Below are 19447 nucleotides of genomic sequence, written 5' to 3'. Positions count from 1 at the left end.
TTATGCATGTAAAATATGTATTTTTATGCCAAAAAGTATTCAATATATATTATTATGCTATATAAAAGTTATCCAAATTGTGCCTTTAGTTATATTTTGTATTACCTCAGATTTATCCTCATTTCAGTTTATAGTAACAGAAATTTAAGCTGCTGAATCTGGTGTTTGGAAGCGCATCCCTGTGTGGCACACTATTATAATGTGTATAGATTTAAACGCATGATTGTAAATTTGTAAAAAAGAATAAGTAACGCAACACCCTGATTAATCAATGAGTTTTTTGTGAGCCGATACTCTTCATCGCTGCTGTGGTAAATGTGCATATCACGCGTATTTCATTCAAGACGTCTGGATAGTAAAGTCAGAATGGATGCATGGTTGAAAATATATATTCAAATAATCTCTTTATTCATTTGAATTTTTACACCACTAAAGACAGGGATAGGTTCACACAATGGGCATGGATATTTTTCAGTTATTTGATGGAGGAGGAAACTTTTAATAAAAATAAGAGCCATTTCCTAAATTCTCATGATGCTGAAAGTACAGCCAAAAAGAGGAGCAATAAGACGGTATGTGCCAGATTGACTTCTTTCACTTGCTATTGATGTTTTATTCTGTACAGAGGGACAATTTGTACAAAATTAATCTAGATATATATATATATATATATATATATAACACTACATGAAACAAGGTAAATCATATATACAATATTAAATGAAGCATATAGTACAGGTGACATACAAAAAGGACACTTTAAGTTATGTTTTGGAAATAATATGTTAAAATTAAAAGATCTGAGAAGATCCTGCAGAGAGAACAAGCCACCAAATCGTTTTTAAATCATCTCTTCTCGTCACGGTTGACTTGTTTTTCAGCACTAAAAGGAAACCTCCGACCTCTGACTCAAACTCATTAAAATTCATTAAAACATCTCTCCCAGCAAGCAGGACTGTTTCATAAACAGAAATCAGTTTGGTGAATGGCATTCCTCCAGGGTAAAAGGTACATGTTTAACATGGTAGTTTTAATTTACATCTTTTTGCATTCAAGCAAATACAGTATTAATACAGTTAACAAGCCAAGTCACAATGTCAGTTTATTTTCAGCATCTGGTATTTTTGCGGCCGTTTCACGCCGGCGTGTTTCAGCGCGGAGCAATCCGAACGGCCGGAAAAAAGAAAGAAAGAAAAAAAAAAAAATCCAGAACTTGACATCCACACTATTAACCTCCAGAGACAATACAAAGAAATACAACACATCGAATATGAAGACCTCTAGCAGACCTTGGTTTAAACAATGGTACTGACTGGAAAATATTTCCTGAACTTTTAAAATCTTCCTCGCTGAGAAGGACACAAATTATAAAACCTACAAACTAGAAAAGTGAAAGTAGGACTGGTAGCAAAACAAACATGCTACGTCTTTACATTTGGTAACTCTTGTGGTAGGGCTTGAAAAATCAAAACAAACAAACAAAAAAATCGGAATAACTTCTGTTCGATAATAAACCAATTCCACATTTAATTCTTGGAGGATATTAAACCAACTTATTCAATAAACATAATGAGCAAATGTTCTGAGTAATGCTAAAAACCAACAAGTTGAGTTTGCAGGTGTAAATTCTCTATTCAACACAGGAAAAACTCACCCTCTATTGCATTCCCCTTTACATTTTCCCCATTTATTTTATATAAATATATTCATACCCTATCTTACATCATCACGTGAATGCACCATGCTCTGCATTTCTAGCCAGCAGGCACCTGTTACATGTGACTGAGAGCTTACAACACCTTGCTACAACCAATTCCAACAATATAGGCAGCAAATACACAATTTTCATGCAGTACCATTGTTTGAACTGTAGGCTTCACCATGGTCTGTTTTTTTGTTTTGCTTTTGTTTTGTTTTTTTAAATATCGCCAATGAATGTCAATTAGCAAGCATACAAAAGAACGGCATATGGCACAAAACAATAAATGAAAAGTGTCAAGATGTCCACAGGACAACTAAGTCTTTACTATCCATCTTTTCGGGAGATTGCAAGGCTAAGGACAGGCCTCAGTTTGGTCTTAAGTGGAAAAAGAAACCAAAACAACAACAACAAATTAAAAAAACAAAAAAAACAAACCCCAAAACACCAATGACTGGAAACAACGTCAGGTGTCCCTGTTAAAGTCACAGATACAAACATGAATCGAACAGAACACAACAGTCTTGGCACTGACAAGATGCGTGTTACAGCAAAAATAAAGAAAACATACAACAGGTAACAGAAAGTTGCGTCTTCTATCTGAACCAATCGGGTCTGTTTTTGTTCCCTTTGAAAGAAAACAAAGAAAAGACCAAGAGACGATCCTCAGACGTTTAGTCAGGCAGTTCCTAATTTTTTGTATCCATCCATCGTGAACACATTTGTAAGAAGGAATGAAGAACCTGTGTTGTGCTGTCTGTACTCTCAGGTTCCACATTTACAGTGAGCGCACCGTGACGTGAGAGGAGAATGGAAGGTGAACAAATGAGGAAAATGATGAGAAAATACGAGTCTAAAAGTCACACACATATACTACTACTCCTCTTCAAATAAAGGAAAAAAAAAACCAAAAAAAAAAAACCTGAGAAAGCAGAAATTGGAGGGAGGTGGATACAGGTTTTCTGTGCTGGAGCAGCAGGAATAAGGAAAACTAAGTATTCTGGGGGAGGGGACTGACAGGAGGGATGGAAAGCCCAGCTTGGATCGCCAGTGTAACTCTGGCACCCGGGCATAAAAGATGTCCATGGCTGTAGAGTGTAGGAGGGTTAGTTGAACCAAGAGCCAGCAGATTGTGGGACCTAGAGTCCATCGTGGGTGGTCAACATGTCTTCAGCTCTGCGGTGGGACTCCAAGGCTTTTGTGGTGTAGATATCCTGAGGCAACTCCGATTTGCGTCGCATCATGGGTCGCTCTTTCCGCTGCTCATGCTGCAACTGTTCGAATAACAGAAAAGAACAATAGCCGAAAAGTTGGGCTCATTTTTATTTTCAGGATTATTAAATAATCTTCAGGACAGCGACAGATATCATGATCCAAGTTACAAACTACACAATAGCTGAGTTAAGATTTAATGCAATATACTTTACACAGTTTTTAGTCATTTGCATAATACTGAACTCTAAACTACCATCACACACACACACTCACACACACGTTTTCCAGTAGTCTATTGTAGCTAATAATAACAATGATACCCCAATTCCAAAATGTTGGGACGCTGGGGAAAATGTAAATAAAAACAATGTAATGTTGCTGATCTCACATTTCACTCACAGTAGAGTATAGAAAACATATCAAATGGAAAAAAAAGGATAATGCTAAGAAAAAAAAAAGTGACTTGTTTTTAATTTGATGGCAGCAACACCTCAAAAAGTTGGGAGAGGGCAACAAAAGGCTAGAAACTTAGTGGTACTTCAAAAGAAACACCTGAAGGAACATTTAGCAGCTAATTGGGTTAATTGGCAACAGATCAGTAACATGACTGAGCATTTAAAAAAAAAAAAGCATCTAACAGAGAGGGTTTTTTTTTTTTTTTTTAAGAAATAAAGATGGGCACATCTGCAAAAAACTGCATCTACAAATTGTGAACAATCTCAGGATAATTGTCCTCGTTGTAAAATTGTGAAGACCTTGGAGATCTCATCATTTATAGTGTATACCATCAAAAGATTCACAGAATCTGGAGAACTCTCTGTGTGCGAGGGACATGTCTGAAGATCAACACTGGATGCCTGGGATCTTTTGACCCCTCAAGCAGCACTTCGTTAAAAACAAACATGACCCTGCCATGAAAATCAGTGCATGAGCTCAAGGACACTTCTACAATTCACCGTCTGTGAACACAGTTCTCCGTGCCAGCCGCAAATGCAGATTAAAGCTTTATCATGCAAAGAAGAAGCCATATGTGAACATGATCAAGAAATACTATGGTCTTCTCTGGACCAAAACCAGAAAACTGCTCTATGGTCAGACAGATCGAAATGTGACATTCTTTTTAGCGAACAGCTTGCACATGTGAAAAGGCAATCTCAATGTTAAAAGAGTAACAAGTGGTCAGATTCAGAATATGTCTTTCAGTAAAGGCCTTGCATATTTCAGCAAGACAATGTTAAACCACATACTGCATTCGAATACAACCGCAGCTCATAGTAGAAGCTGAACTGGCCTGCCTGCAGCCTAAACGTTTCACCAACTGAAAACATTTGGTGCACCATGAAACAAAAAGACAAACAAACACACAAAAAAAGGAAAAGACAAAAAAGACCCAGGACAGTAGCTGGAATCCTATAAGACACAATAATGGGACAACATTCCTCTCCTGAAAGTCCATTAACGGGGTCGCCTCACATTTACAGTTTAAAAAAAAAAAGAAAAAGAAAAAGAGGGGCTACAGAGTGGTAAACATGGCCCTCTCCCAACTGTCTGAGATGAATGATGTCTACCATCAAATAAAAAAAAATAAAAAAAAATTCTTAACATTATATTTCTTGAGTGTAAATACTTAATATTTTTTTTGTGCTCTACCGCAAATAAAAAATGGGTTTATTTGCATTTTACAGTTTCCCAACTTTTATTGAATTGGAGTTGCAATAGTAATAATGAATAAAACTGCTATCTGTAGCTAGTTGTGTTTAAAGTATTTGGTAATTTTAAGGGGAAAAAGAGACAGAGAGAAAGTCAGGTTTACCTGAGTTGCGCCCTCCTCAACTGTCTTTTTTAACCTCTGAACATCTTCTATCAAAGGGACATCCGTCTCCATTGCTACAGGACTATTGAGGTCAGAGGAATGAACATAGACAGAGAACTATGATGAAAAAAAGAAACAAAAAGAATGGAGAAAAGACTTTCAGTTGCATGCAAAGAAGAATTAATCCAAAAGTCAGTGAATGATTTAGAAAAGGAATAAGAGTGTGTCGGAATCAAAATGATTGAAAACATTAAGTAATGATTTTAGAAATTTGAATTTTTACTAAGGAAATATGAAAAATATTGTATCAGATTTAGAAAATTAAAAAAAAAAAAGATACTAAACTAAATATTTGATTGTACCTGAAGCACAATGAAGCCAAGGTGGGGTGGAAATGTTACGTTTTTGCTGAGTGTATCTGGGAAATATACTCATTCATATTAATACCAGCTCTCATGGCTATGTTGTAAATAAGCTACAGCTAGCAGGTGCTTGTAGCAACTACCTTAGCATGAAACCGCTAGCCAGTCTTATGCTAAGCTAATGTAATCAGATGCTAGTTTTAGTTCCCAGTTTAGTCTAAAGGTATAAAAGTGATATCAATTTTTACACTTGAATGCTGAAATATTCCTTTAATGACGCCTAACAACGAAACACCATCGTATTTCATGCTGATTTTAGTTTTAAAGAAATTATTTTGGATTCCTAACACCACATTTCTAGCCAAATTAAAATGACTCCCATAGTTTTTAGATCTCTCGTAGAAGGATAGAAATTCCCAATTCAACCATTCACCACAACTACACACTGTTCCTCAAAGATCTTTCCACTGTTACTAGTGGTATTACTAGGGAGGAAAAAATGAATCTCTAAGCTGGGTTTTAAACAAATACCACTAAACAAAACCTCAACAGGAAAGAACAGAAAGGAAACTACAATTCAGCAACACAATTTTACACACAGGACACGCAGAAAACACACCTGGACCCAAGTATTTGGACAGTTTTACACATTTTCAGTTTTTCCTTTAGGCTCTGTGTTTCGGTAATGACATCACAGATGGTAAAATAAATTCCAATGAATTGGCTTAATTGGAGTGTGTATGCACTAGCTCAGAAAGAACTTTGTATTTGACCGTTTTAAAACAGCCCATTCACTCAATCAAAACCATTATTTTTACAAAAATGCTGAATCCATCCTCTATCAGACTGATGCCATTTAACTGACTCATCAGACTGCAATCATCTTTAGCTGCTTGCTTCTGTATATCCTGCAAAATAAGGAAAATTCAACTATCACACACACACACTGCACCTCTATACATCTGCATTCACCATGCAGCATTCACTACACATATCCAAGCTGTGTCAGAATCACCACCACATTTGGTGCTAGGGGTTTAAAAGGACAACCTGGCCTTAGTTCTTTATGAGGAAAACATATGTAGCATTTGTTTTTAAGCCATATTATGCATTTTGACTTCAGTTGCATATTATGAGACTGAATCTGGTCCTTGAATGCAGTATTTACCAATTTACCGGCAGCACTTCAGCACAGAGACTATCTGTCCAAACAGTTAGGGTCAGGAGTGCATATCATATAGTTTGACACACAAACAGACTCACAAACAGTTAAGAAGGGATTGTGCTTAAATAACTTCACATACTGCTCACCTGTGGATTTGATTTGGCGAGGTTCTCAATCTTGAGCCAAGCCTCTTCGCGTTCTTTTGACTTTGCCTTTTCCCTGTTTAACAAAGAACCAACCCTCCTGTCACTAATCGGTTCCAATCCTCTGATTAATGTGAAATCCAACACAACAATTCATCTGCAGCATTAAGGCTTACTGTAATTATGCCCCACTTCAGCATCGCTTTAAAAGACTGAAGGAAGATGAGACTTTGATGCTTACTTGTTTTTCTCAGCCCTGTACTGCTGTGTGCAATCATCAAAGAGCTTTTGATTCATCTCCATGAAAAGCTTCAGAGCGTTGTAGATGAGGCCGTGGATGGTCCTATGAACACAAGGAATAGGTATTGAGAGTCAAATAAGAGCAGCAGCATTTGTGTAAAGGTCACTTTTGCCCTGGAGGATCAAACCTAAAATTATTACTACAGACAGACTTAAAATTTAAAACATACATTTTAAACAGGTGGCATTAAATGAAGCATATTGACAGAATGAGTGCAAACATATATAGGGATTACGCGCCCCTTAAGCCAGTTTTAATTTGAGTCTAGAGTGATGTGAATAGAGTTGAGATATGAAAGTTCAGCAGATGAAAAGTAACTGAGGGAAATATGTGAACTACTGTGCCAGGCATCGTGTCAGATTGATGTTATGTGTAATCAAAAGTACACACAGAACCATCTCCACACGAGATGCAGCTTACTTGTTCCAGTGGGTTTTTGAGTTGCGGTACAAAGCGGGGAACATAATTGGCAGAATCTTTGCTGCGTTGTCACTGATCAGGCTCATGATGTACTCGTTGTTCCAGTAGTACAGAGCTCTCTCGGCCACCTAAAGAGAACATATACAGTGTTTTTTAGGAGTCACAGCCACTACAACTTAAGCACTTCTTTGCAGGGTTATGAAAATTGTGATTATCCATCCGGTACCTGGAAGTGGGGGCTTGAAACACATTTGGCCAGCTGTCTGAAGAGAGGCTCTTGCACCTTAACAAACTCAGAGGGCTCAATAACATCCAAGATCTCCTCCAGCTCATTGAGGAACATCACTTCCTTGGGGCTGTGAGTCTTCGGCCAGTACTTTAGTAGAGCCATTACCACCTAAATAACCAATCAGGAAGAATAAACAGATAGCAGATTTGAGCTTAAAAATAAGGAAAATACACTGAAATAAAAACAAGGCATCACAGTGTAAAAATCAAACAGGCGCATAAATTACAAAGTTTCGACAAACAGCATAAAGCTAAATGAGAACTACCCTAGCATGTTTTTATTAGACATACCGGCTCAGTTAGAGTGCTGTCCTTCTCCAAAAACTGCACCACGCAGTAGGCCAGCTGCAATTCACAAACAAATACATTCATTGGACAGTCAAAGTATCTGAACCGATGCACAAGCAAATTAAAAGGAAAGGGGACACGAGTCGACTGGCTGAGACATGTAGTGACTGAATGACCTGCTGCTCTCATGAAAAGAGGAGTCTCTACACAAATCATATAAGGACAAGAAAATATGTATACGTAAATATTTTTAAAAAAAGCTTTAATTAAAAATATTAAAAAAGCTTGTATGGCTTACCTGTGGATGGTAGACACTGAGTGATTTGACTTTGTGCAGAGGCAATAAAACCTTCAACAGGAAAATCTTGTGCTCTTCTTTTAGTGGTAAGGCAAATCCATTGATTATGCTGTCAAAGAGGGGGGGGAAAGAAAACCCATTAAAGAATCATTAGAACATCTAAAACACTGTCTGGCATGATGCAACAGCTTGAGAAGAACTTACAGCCTTCATATTCAGAAAGCTTTTACATTTAGTTTAATGTGTTTTGTACTAAAATAAAAAACAACAACTCAGATTTCATAATAAGCACAAGGACACCTTGTGCTTATTATGAAAGCCAGAGCTCGCACACCAGCGCCATACCTTCCAAGTATTTCCAGTAGTTCAGCTATACCGTTATGGTGCTCTGTCTCATAGATAAACCTGTAAGAACAAGTTCAGACTTGTTCAGTAGCAATAAACAAACTCTTGATAAAGGAGCAATTAGCTTATCCAAAATGAACTCACCTATAAAAAATGTTATTGATCTGTTTTCTGATGTATGCTCTCAGCCCCAGGAACTTTCCATAGATCCTGTGGAGGGTGGTCTTGAGAAAGTCTCTCTCTCTGGGATCCTCGCTGTCAAATAGTTCTAGGAGCTTTGAGAGATGGAAAGTGAAATGTTAATATTATTATTATTATTATTATTTATTTTGCTTTACAAACTTTTTGGTTACTACCATTCTCATGATTTATTTTTAACCACATGATAGATTTTCAGAGTTCCGTGAAAAAAATATTAGGCCCACTTTTTTACCTGCATAACAAACTTCTGGTCGATGTATTTCTTCGCTATGTTTGGCTGGAAGTCAGGCGATTCTAAAAACCTAAGGAAAAATTCATAGACGAGCTGCAACAGACAAAAGCAGAATATATGCAAGCACATTATAATCAATCTCTGAGTGTCTTCTAGGTTAGAAATAAACGTTTTTCGACTTGTGTATAGAAAACTGAATGAATAAAATGTCAACCTGGAGGTGAGGCCATGCAGCTTCAAGTGTTGGCTCATCCTCTTCAGGATCAAACTCTGCTCCAGTTGGGTTGGATGATGGAGGCAACGTTCGAAACATATTCACAGCAAACTGAAACAAGTAAAAAGGAAAACGATAGCTTACTGTAAATGTTTATGTTTACTGTAAATGACTGCATGCAATTTAAGCAGACTTCCATTTGTCGTTTTGTTAGGGAACGATATGAACTACAACTTTAGGATATTAAAGAGATATTTTTGACATAAAATATTGCCCACCGTTAAACTAAACATAGTTATAAAAGATATTTCAAATAAATAAAAAAGAAAAAAAAAGACTGATTGACCATAAAATATGTTTTCCTTCTAGGTAATGGTAGCTTTGTCCTTGTAATTGGGCCCCAAGGGTTTAGAAAATTAATCCAAGTATCTTGTGTTTCTGGTCTCTCAGTGTCAACTGACTCCCCTGTGGGCTTCTTCCCCACAAGGCAGATCATGGGACAGTGCAGGTGGCCTACTAAAACACTGAGTGCCTTGTTAGAAAAGACAGGCTACAAGGTAGATAGACTGTCTGCACTGTGCTGTGCTGCACTGCACTTCAACCAATAACCAAGGGCACTTTCTTCATTTTAAAATGAAAAAGAGAAAAAAGACGAGGGAAAAAAAAGAAGAAAAAAATGAACAAAAGCCACAAATAAAAAGAGGACACTGCATTTTATGTAACCTCTATATGCATTTCTGAACATTACAGGTAATCTTTTCAAAATGGGAACAAAGTTATAAAACTCATGAAACAACTGAGCTTTATTCTCTCAAACAACAAGTGAGCGTAAAACTCAAATATTCTGTTTTGTTTTTATGCTCCATTTAACCGAGTTAAATGCTTTATTGTTGACGTGAACAGATGAACGCAACTGGATACAATAATTCACAATTATATTGTTTCCATCATAAACAATTTAATTTAAATTCATATTTATCATAAAACACCGACAACTCAACAGGGCCTTCATTCAGACAAATGAGCTGGCTGACAATGGTGTTTCCATGTTATGTTCAGCTCTTTCATGTACATCAAACAATGAGGACTTAATGAGCAGTGTTATGGCCCGTCTAGGGGTGGCCAGACCACAACATAAGGGTGATCCATCCTCGTCAGACCACAAGCAGCAACATCATTATCAGAAATCTGATAATGATGTTTAATAAATCATTATCAAACTTTACCAATTGTGGTAAAGTTTGATAATGATTTATTTACAATATGTTGACTCGTTATTAAACCAAATGATAGCAACTTGCCTCCCCAACTAAGAAAAACATGACAAAACTATAATCAAACAAAAAGGCAGTCCATCCCTAGGTGGACAGGCGAACAGCACTGGGCAAGTGATAAAAGGTCTGCTGGTTGGGATGAGCCTAGGATGAAACAGCTTTATTTTGTGGTCTGGCCACCCCTAGATAGGCCATAACATATTTGGGGGCTCCTCCGGAAGTTGAACCCGGGACCTCTCACATTGCACAATATGAACTAATAAACGGTTAATTTAACTGAAATTGGGTACAAGTCAAATAGACATTAGACCACCAACCCGCTGAATAAATATACAGATTGACACGCCTGTAGAAATAAGGAAAAGGTTACAAATGATGGCCGATTACTGGTGAATACATTAACCCTATAATGTAACCACGTACAATGCAGGTCTTTACATGTTACATTTTGCTTTCAGGAGGAAGTGGATTGCGTAAACAAACATGTAGATTACGTGTTTGGCATAATGCTATCAAGCAAAATGACAACAGCTGTTGTCTGCGGTGGCGTGACGTGCAATAACATTTCTGGGCAGGCAAATCTCAGGATGTGGTGGATCCGCATGGAATCGAATATGCGTGGTGCTCACTTACTTACTGATCAATTAGTGCATCTCTAGTTAGCACAATTCCTCCTGTCATAACAATCTTGTTTTACTTTGATTTTTTTTAAAGGTTAAGTTGCTGCCGCAAAAAATGAGAAGGCCATTCTTTCATTACTTCCTAAACAAACCGCTGTAGCTCCTGAAAATATAAAATGCATCCCTCTGTGTGCCAAGAGAAAGTCCTCTGCTGGAAAAGACCCCTTTTAATGTAAGAGCTTTCATGTGCCTTTTCTCTCTCATTCCCAGTGGCTTTAACCTACTTCATTCTTTTAGAAGAAAAAAAAAAAACTCATACAAGTGATGAGAAGAGATTTTCTTGTTTAGAAAAGGCTTACACATCAGTAATGCAAAGTTAATACTAGACGAAAGCAAAAACTCAAATTTACGCCTTCAACTTAGGATGCTTTCTTTATATATATTTTATAGTGTTAAAAAACCTCACATTGCTCGTTTTTTACTAAGTCATCAGTAAAAAAACAAAACAAAAGAAAAAAACCTTTCAGTTTCCTATCTGGAAAAACAAATACTGGAAGAAGCCTCCGTAAAAAACATTTAAAACCCGGTTGAATGCAAAAAAACCCAAAAAAACAAAACATGATGTACTACACAAACGCTCCACTGAAATCTTATTGGAAACATTAGCAGAGTATCAATATTTTTAGCCCAAGTTTCTGCCTCATCTTTAGCATTAAGGACAAACCTAACTCCCTTCAGCTCTACTGACCATGTGAACCACCTCCGGGTAGATGGGCTCTGTGATGACGTTCCTGTTGTGGGTAATGTACTCCACCATTTCGCTTAGAGCCGCCCGCTTCACTTCCTTCCATTTCAGGTCACTCAGTGGGTCAGACAGGAAGTCAAAAAGAACGCAGCACTGTCGCAGCTTCTGGATGAAGAGCTTCTCCTGTTCCGCAGGGGCCACATCTAAAGAAACATGGAGAGGGGAGGAAAAAATTAGGTGGGTGAAGAAAAGGCAGAGGGAGAAGAGTCTTGGGACAACTGAACGAGTGTTGAAGGCTGAAAAGTGGTGATGAAATAAAGTGGTTGAGAATATAGAAGAAAGGAGACGTATGAGGGTGAGTGAGGGGGTCACAAGAGAAAGGAAGGGAGGCGGTTTATCTGTCAAGGATGACAGCTAAAACTGCAACATGTAAAATGGCAACAAAGTGAAGAGTAGCAAATGAGTCACGAAAACTGAGGGCGCTGAGAGAAAGACTAAGATGGTTAGGCTAACAGAGCAGAGCAGAAAAGACAGGATGGAGGATAGAGGGAGAAGGATTTGGGAACTAGGTGAACGGTCACACTAACCATTTCACACACACTGAGAGATGTCTAAAGGAACCTTAGCTAGTCATTACATTTGTCCATGGTGGTTTGAGGACTCTCTGTTTTGCTTTGATTCCAGCTGAGCTCAAGAGCACAGGCTTACAAACAAATAACCTTTGCCAAAGTGCACACTTCACACATGAAAACCCAAGGAGGAAATAACCATTTTCAGAGCTACCTGCTCATGGGGTGCAGTAATAACACATAGTGACACCATAATTATGTAGTTACTTGACACAACTTTGATGTAGCCCGTTTCTTTTCCTCTTTTATGATGTTTAATGTTACCTTTGAAAGTCAGAACTGAAGAAAAGTCTTCACAAAACCCCAATGCCAACAGAAACCAGCTGCTTATCCAAAAACCATAAATGCAGACCAAAATTCTGAAAACAGAACTGTATTTTTTTTTTAAATATTGTAGGCATCTAAAGTAGCAATACATAAATAAATAAATAAAATAAAGATACCTAGTTACTAAAACTTACAGTGGTATTAGATATTCACTTGCAACCTTACTGAGGCCAATAGTGGCATCTTTGCTTCCTCCAGCTGACATACAGCAATGCTGCAGTCAGGGAGGCACAAAGCTCCGCCCCCACTAGCAGCTGAACACTGAATATTAGCATAACAGGGTGAAGCATCTTAAAGACCGACAGCCTGGGCTCTAAAATAATTTGAGAGGTCAGTAAAGCTTCCATTTCAACAACACTTAAGTACTAAACATTATCGGGGTGGTGGATACATTAAAATTAACCATTTAACTATTAGCTATTACTCACATGAGCTGCCTCTATCATTAAGGCAGCGACTAGTGGCTATGGCTAATAATAAAGTGACCGTTTATTACTGTTGAAGCTAGGCAGCAAACTAGTCTGGCATGATGCAACAGCTTGAGAAGAACTTACAGCCTTCATATTCAGAAAGCTTTTACATTTAGTTTAATGTGTTTTGTACTAAAATAAAAAACAACAACTCAGATTTCATAATGCCCATGTGCAACACTAATAAATAAATGTTAAATAACAGCAAAAAATAATTATTTGTCTAAAATGTGGTCTGTCTCTCATAAGTCCTTTTTAAAAAAAACTTTTGCCTCTTAATTTAGTCCTTTTTTGTAACCCCATGTGGCATCACAAATAGTATTTTTTTGAGTATGAAGTTTAATGCAGTCTAATTTAATATACACGATGAGCAACTTGCAGTAACACAGTCCTCTGTTCAAACCCAAGATCCCTGATCTGTCTTTTCTATGTGGTGTTGTCGTATTCCTTCCCTGCTTGTGTGGTTGTTTCTGGAGCTCTTTTTTTCCCTGATTATCAGAACCATGATAGTTAAATGTTGTTGTTGAAGTGAACTTGAACAAGAAGTCAGGGATTCATAAATGTGACTTAACATTATTTAAGTGTCCAACTTTTTCAACAAACAAATAAATGCACCTTAAAATACCCCCATGCCCCCAAAATACACCATATATGCTGACAAGCCTAAAAAGAACTAATCAGTGAAGGTGAAGCCTTGACTGAGGGCTGGCACTTAAGACTTGGATGCAGCCTGCACTGGAGGAGGCTGATGATGCTATGGGTGACTAGAGGTACATCATATATATGCACAGCAACGGGGGGGAATCCCATTTGTCTTCCATGAGTGTACTGCAACTTGTGGGCTTAGAGCTTACTATTACTGAGATAAGCAAATTAGGTTGTGAGGCAAATTATGATTTATGAATTTAGCAGAGGACTAAAATGAGAAAAAGGTGTGCATATGCACCAACCAGCTACCAGCTGATAACACTAAACTGAGCACTGCAAACTGGTTACTTGAAATCAACATATAATCATATTATTCTGAGATTAATTAATTCCATCTGGTCTCATTATGTTTTTCCATCTCGTTTTTAATTACAATTCAATTAATTAGCAAATAAACAAACAAGCAGGCAATCATTGCGACTCGATAGACACTTAGGAGGAAACAGCTAAACGTATTCAGCTTTGCCCTACTTTTACTGAACCTACACAAAGAGCGACTAAGTCAACAGCACACTATAGAGGATGGTGCACATGCACGCGCGCACACAAAGCCTGTGTGTGTCACATTCTTGCAAACAGGCAGATTCTAGGTAAGAAGAGAGATCTCCTATTCAGACATAATGGAGACTTGGCTCGGACACACAAATACACACACACACTTCTGCATGTCAGTTTCAAGTTGGCCAATTTATCTTGATGACAGTAACAGATTGGGAATTCCAGAGGAGAGGGCAAGTGTGTGCACAGCCATTATCAGCCACTTCCATAAAGATTTGGCAGTCGATGGGGCTGTCGATGGAAAAAACAAGGAGTGAGAGCTTCATCCAAGATATACATCTTTTTTCATTATCCCGTCAAAAGCAGGTGAAAACCATTTCCCAAAGTTGACACAGCGTTTTTTTTTTTTTAGAAAAAAGCCTGTAGACTAAACTTGAGGAGCAGCATTTTAAACTCCCAATCTGAGATAAGTGGAACTGTAAGAAGGCTTAAATTAACATTTATTATCTTTTTAAGCACCAAAGTCCTTAAGTGAACCATTTCTATCTATAGCCTATAAGAACTGTGTTGTAACATATTTGGTAATTGGACCTGCAGGACACAAAGCTGTCCGGGGATGAGTTGCCAGGCTTGTGGCACTCCTATTACATAAGCCTGTCTGTCTGTCTATACTGTAAAGTTTCTGTGCACTCCTAATGTACAAACCACGTTGTTGTGTAACACATAAAAAGGCCCAGTGTTGTGGTCTCAAAAATGATGTTAACCATAGTGTGACTTCTATTAATATAACTCATAGAAGCCTTAGGTGGGAAGAAGCATGTGCATGAACACACAAGCCCAAGCATCATGTTTTGTGGAGAACAGAGAAAGATTTATCTTAATACCCCTCAATTCAATCCAAGATAATAAATAAGTGGGAGTCACATTGGAGCCATAGTCAATACGGTTTCCTCTGTAAATGAGTCAAATGAACAGCTGCTAGTCTGAAGCCGGGACGGGTTTGGCAACCTGCCTTATTGACGGTACGATATGATCAATGTAAACACTGACCAATTACTATTTATAGCACCACAGAAAGAAACTGTGTCATAGGTGTGACAGTGTAGGAGGAGCCAGTTTGGCCACTTTCTACCATTTCAACAAATTTGAATGGGTTGTAGGCAACACCTAAAAATACATCCATGATATAGATGCTGTCAAGTGCAGCACCCGGATGAAGGTCCCTTTTATTGTTTGGTAACAGTTAAAAGATATGCATCATTGACACCCTTGAGACACATTTATAGCTCGAGCTTCCACTGTGACTAATAATGGCGAGGAGTGCGTCTCAGCGCTTGCTGTTTAAATAATGTCTGACGAAACAGACAAGGAGGCAAATAAAGTTTCACATATAAACATAGCTTTGGATCGAGCACCATGTTCATGTTTTCAGAATATTTGAGAGACAAAATGTATCATCACACATTTCATTTGTTTACTTTGGGCTTATTTTTCCCCAAACTAAGTACTGGTGGAGTGCCTAATTTACCATTGTTCAGCTAACTGTGTCAAAGTATAGTGTGAATGCATTTGCTCTGCTAACAATACTTGTAGTGTAGTGCGTGGAAGGCTCAGTTAATCTTCTAAGACTAGGCAAACATAGATGCAAGTCTTCAAGTATATCCCCGAGATGAGTCACCATATGCATTTACACACCTATACAAGTGTAAATACGTTTTTTGTTTAGTAATAGAATAAGTATCTCAAAAAAAAAAAAAAACGCAAGAGGAAGAACTGAATTGAAACACAGCAATTAGCGTGATCCATTCATATGCCAAGCCTGAATGGCAATCAGTTTCAGCTGGATCGGGATTAAATTTGCAAATGCTGGGATAAGAGATGTTTGATCTGAACACGGCTGGAACGATGGACTCACAAAGAGAAGAAACAGAATGAGAAAGAAAGCCCGATTGTACCACAACACTGTTGTCATTCAAGGCATTTGCCTCTTTGGCTCAATAGAGAGTAATCAATAATTGCCTAAGGCTTCATCTAACGCTGGGCTGCACCCGGAGTACAGTGGTAACAGGCTGGCCCTTTCAGACATGACTGAATACATTGTACAGGCATTAAGAGGCAGAGTCCGATGTTGTAATCCTAAAATATTGCTGCTATGCTCTGACAAAAATGGCTGGGTCACAGTGTTTTGCTTACAAGACGTGCACCCGTGAGATGCCTTCTGTTTTGAATTTCTTGTTTTGAGCAAAAGGTTGCCTTTAAGCATGCCACTGGCAAGCCGGTAACAAGGGAAAAGGGTGGGGGAGCTGGAGAAAGGGGTTGCAGCCTGCTGCAGAGCAGTGGCTGCCTATAGCCCACTCACTATAAGATGACAGAATACACTAGGCCAGTTAAGAGTCACCGAGAAGGTGAAGCCATCATACAATAGCTGACTTCCACACATCGCTGCCTTACGGACAGCGATTACCAGCTGCACAACAAACCAAGAAATACACAATTACATCCAAACACAAGAAAAACTAAAGAAGAGACCCTTCCCTAGGCTATGACCTCACTTCCTTTGACATCACTAGCTTGGCGGGGGGATGGGCAGCTAGCTACTAAAACCAGATTTTTTTTATGTAGCTCCCGGATCTCACGGCTAACCACCGAAACATTAAAAAGCAACGACTGCTTCTCCGATAAAACCGCTCGCTTTCTAAAACTAAGACGCAATAAGCGTACACTAAACGGCTGACTAGCCAGGCCAGTGAAGGGGAACAGGAGCGCAGCAACACACATCTCTCTCTCTCGCTCTTCTTAATTTCCATAGGACAATACAGGAAGAATAATTTGTCCTTACATACCTCTGAAGTGCACAAGAGCCACCGGCTGAAACGGCCCATTGGAATTGGGTGCATCCACAACCATCCTGTCTCCAGATTTATTGCATGTCAACATCTAAACCTCAACCAGGAAGGCGATTCCACTCAGGGCGAGAGGCCAGCCTCCATTTTAGCACAAAAGCAGATCAGAAAATGAAGCTCTGTGCCGCTGGAGGGAACTGGCTAGGTAGTGACGTAAACAGCGAAGGAGCCAGCTGATTGGCTGAGCCCATGTTGCTCTGGCTCAATCGAGACGAGGACTGCTTCGAGAGAAGGGAGATGATTGGATGAGAGCTTGCATAGGAGGTGGGTCATACGTCGGATTTTTTATTTTTTTATTTTTTGGTTTTGCTCCTCCTTTCCACTCACTGCTCTCCTGTGACGCTCTGCAAAGCAGGCCCTGCTACAGATCTTAGATCAGATTAACTTGAATCTTTTCTACAGTTCAGCCATTAGCAGCGGGTTTGGCATAATCTGACTTAGGATAAGCAGCTGGAAATAACTTACTCTGAGAGAGAGAGAGAGAGAGAGAGAGAGAGAGAGAGAGAGAGAGAGAGAGGCCCTGGCTCAATCTTCAAAGTCTTTCATTGTTTCCTCCTGTCATTTCTCCTTGGTTCTTTATCAAAGGGAGCTGGAGAAGAGGGTCAGATGGGGGCTAAAGTCACTGGATTCAATGAGCAACACAGACAAGCGGAAACCACATGAGAACTGAGACCTGGACGGCTCAGGGTTGAAACAACAGTGGTCTCCACCAAGAAGAGCCACAAAGAGCCAGTGGAGACACTGCACACAAGATGAAAGACCCATTTATAGCATGTAAAACAATGTGAAATCAAATAAATATAAATAAGATGAAGCTACAATAAAATTTAGTTGGTGCCTGACATACTTTGTGAAAGTGCCTTATGAATCGCACACTGTTCCGGGCAATGGCAGGACATACAGCATTATGTTGTGAGTGATGCCGGCATCCTTAGTACAATTAGCTGTAAGCAGGAAATGAAAGCGAGAACACAGAAAATTAAATGCATAGAGACACAGAATAGAAACTCCAAACAGCAGTGGTTTCCTGTCTCACAATTTACCTGATCAGACAAATGTTAAAGTTAATTAGAAATATGAGATAAATACTACATATCTGAGTATGCCATGTTCTACATTAATCTGTAAAATGTAGTAGTCGGCTATGCTTATTTCTTCAGTTACTGTTAATAACATGACAAATGTTTTTGTTTGTGAACAATTACTTTGGGAATGTTTACTTCAGCACAAGTAATTCTTGCAGACACTGAATGATTAATCTGCATTTCATCTTTACATAATGAAGAGGCTGTCCTGCTTTTCATGTGATTTATCAGAGGACACAGTGAAACCACATTCACACCACAAGACAGACTAGGCTTTTCATAACAGAAAGGGCTTCACAAAGCCATTTTCACAGTCATTTAAAAACAAAGGGACCGTGCTGTGTTGCAACAATGGACACAGTCAGACAATTAATTGGAATTTAATGAAGAGTCCAACAAAAAGGCCAAGATGTACAGTATGTTCCAGCTATCCTGAATCTCTTATTAGTCAGTGTTCGTCCCATCCTGATGCCACTTAATGAATGTTGGACACGTTCAAATAATGTACAAATCACAATTAAGCAAACATAGAAGAAAATGGATTTACTCTAAAGGACATTTGTTGCACAAAAATGTTTTATTTAAAAGACATGTATATTTTGCTTCCAATGAGAGAGACTTTGTTACTTTTACAGTGGTCTTGAAAAATAGTTCTTCGGGCATTTTGAAGGTCTTTCAAAGTTTTTTCAAAGGACCATTTTCAAAGGAATGGTCATGTTTTTTCACTAAGCCACTTAGCACTGACCTATGAATCATTCAAGCATAAAAAAAGCCCCTAACACAAGGGATGAAAAAGAGTTGTCCCCACACATAACAGACAACTTAGCAAAACACCCTGTGTTGTACCAGTGCCAAAGACTTCACGCCCCAAGGACCTCAACAGCTATAGGCCGGTGGCTCTGACATCCCACCTGATGAAGACCCGGGAGCGGTTGGTCCTGGCTCAGCTTCGGCGCCTAACAAGCTCATCACTGGACCCACTTCAGTTTGCCTACCAGCCTGGCATTGGAGCGGATGATGCCGTCATTCACCTCCTACATCGTTCCCTCGCTCACCTGGAGACCGCTGGAAGCACTGTGAGAATCATGTTTTTTGATTTCTCCAGTGCCTTCAACGCTATTCTTCCCTCGGTTCTGAATGACAAGCTGGAGAACTCTGGAGTGGACCATCACCTCACTACCTGGATTTTGGACTACCTCACCGA

General features: G+C 38.8%; 1 protein-coding gene across 4 annotated transcripts in view; it reads right to left on the bottom strand.

Annotated features, from left to right (window-relative positions):
• Positions 1-378: 378 nt before the first annotated feature.
• Positions 379-19447, bottom strand: part of ppp2r5ca (protein phosphatase 2, regulatory subunit B', gamma a) — a 25775-nt gene continuing 6706 nt past the window's right edge. The window contains exons 1-14 of one of the 4 annotated variants that reach the window (XM_005925697.3): positions 17099-17292; positions 11627-11826; positions 8985-9095; positions 8771-8863; positions 8482-8612; positions 8338-8397; positions 7993-8101; positions 7698-7751; positions 7345-7515; positions 7119-7246; positions 6639-6740; positions 6401-6473; positions 4728-4844; positions 379-2973 (exon numbers count right to left, since the gene is read on the bottom strand). In XM_005925697.3, coding sequence (XP_005925759.1) covers positions 2839-2973; positions 4728-4844; positions 6401-6473; positions 6639-6740; positions 7119-7246; positions 7345-7515; positions 7698-7751; positions 7993-8101; positions 8338-8397; positions 8482-8612; positions 8771-8863; positions 8985-9095; positions 11627-11826; positions 17099-17192 — 1578 coding nt within the window. In that variant the 5' untranslated portion in view covers positions 17193-17292 and the 3' untranslated portion in view covers positions 379-2838. Of the gene's footprint in view, positions 2974-4727; positions 4845-6400; positions 6474-6638; positions 6741-7118; positions 7247-7344; positions 7516-7697; positions 7752-7992; positions 8102-8337; positions 8398-8481; positions 8613-8770; positions 8864-8984; positions 9096-11626; positions 11827-17098; positions 17293-19447 lie in introns of those variants that run through there. The other 3 variants (XM_014334643.2, XM_014334644.2, XM_005925698.3) reach the window with 3 other exon arrangements.

Source organism: Haplochromis burtoni, unplaced genomic scaffold, assembly GCF_018398535.1.
Source record: "Haplochromis burtoni strain Fernald_Lab_line unplaced genomic scaffold, NCSU_Asbu1 Contig_86, whole genome shotgun sequence".
Lineage (NCBI taxonomy): Eukaryota > Metazoa > Chordata > Actinopteri > Cichliformes > Cichlidae > Haplochromis > Haplochromis burtoni.
The sequence above is the reverse complement of the archived record's forward strand: the minus strand, read 5'-3'. Positions and strand labels throughout refer to the sequence as shown.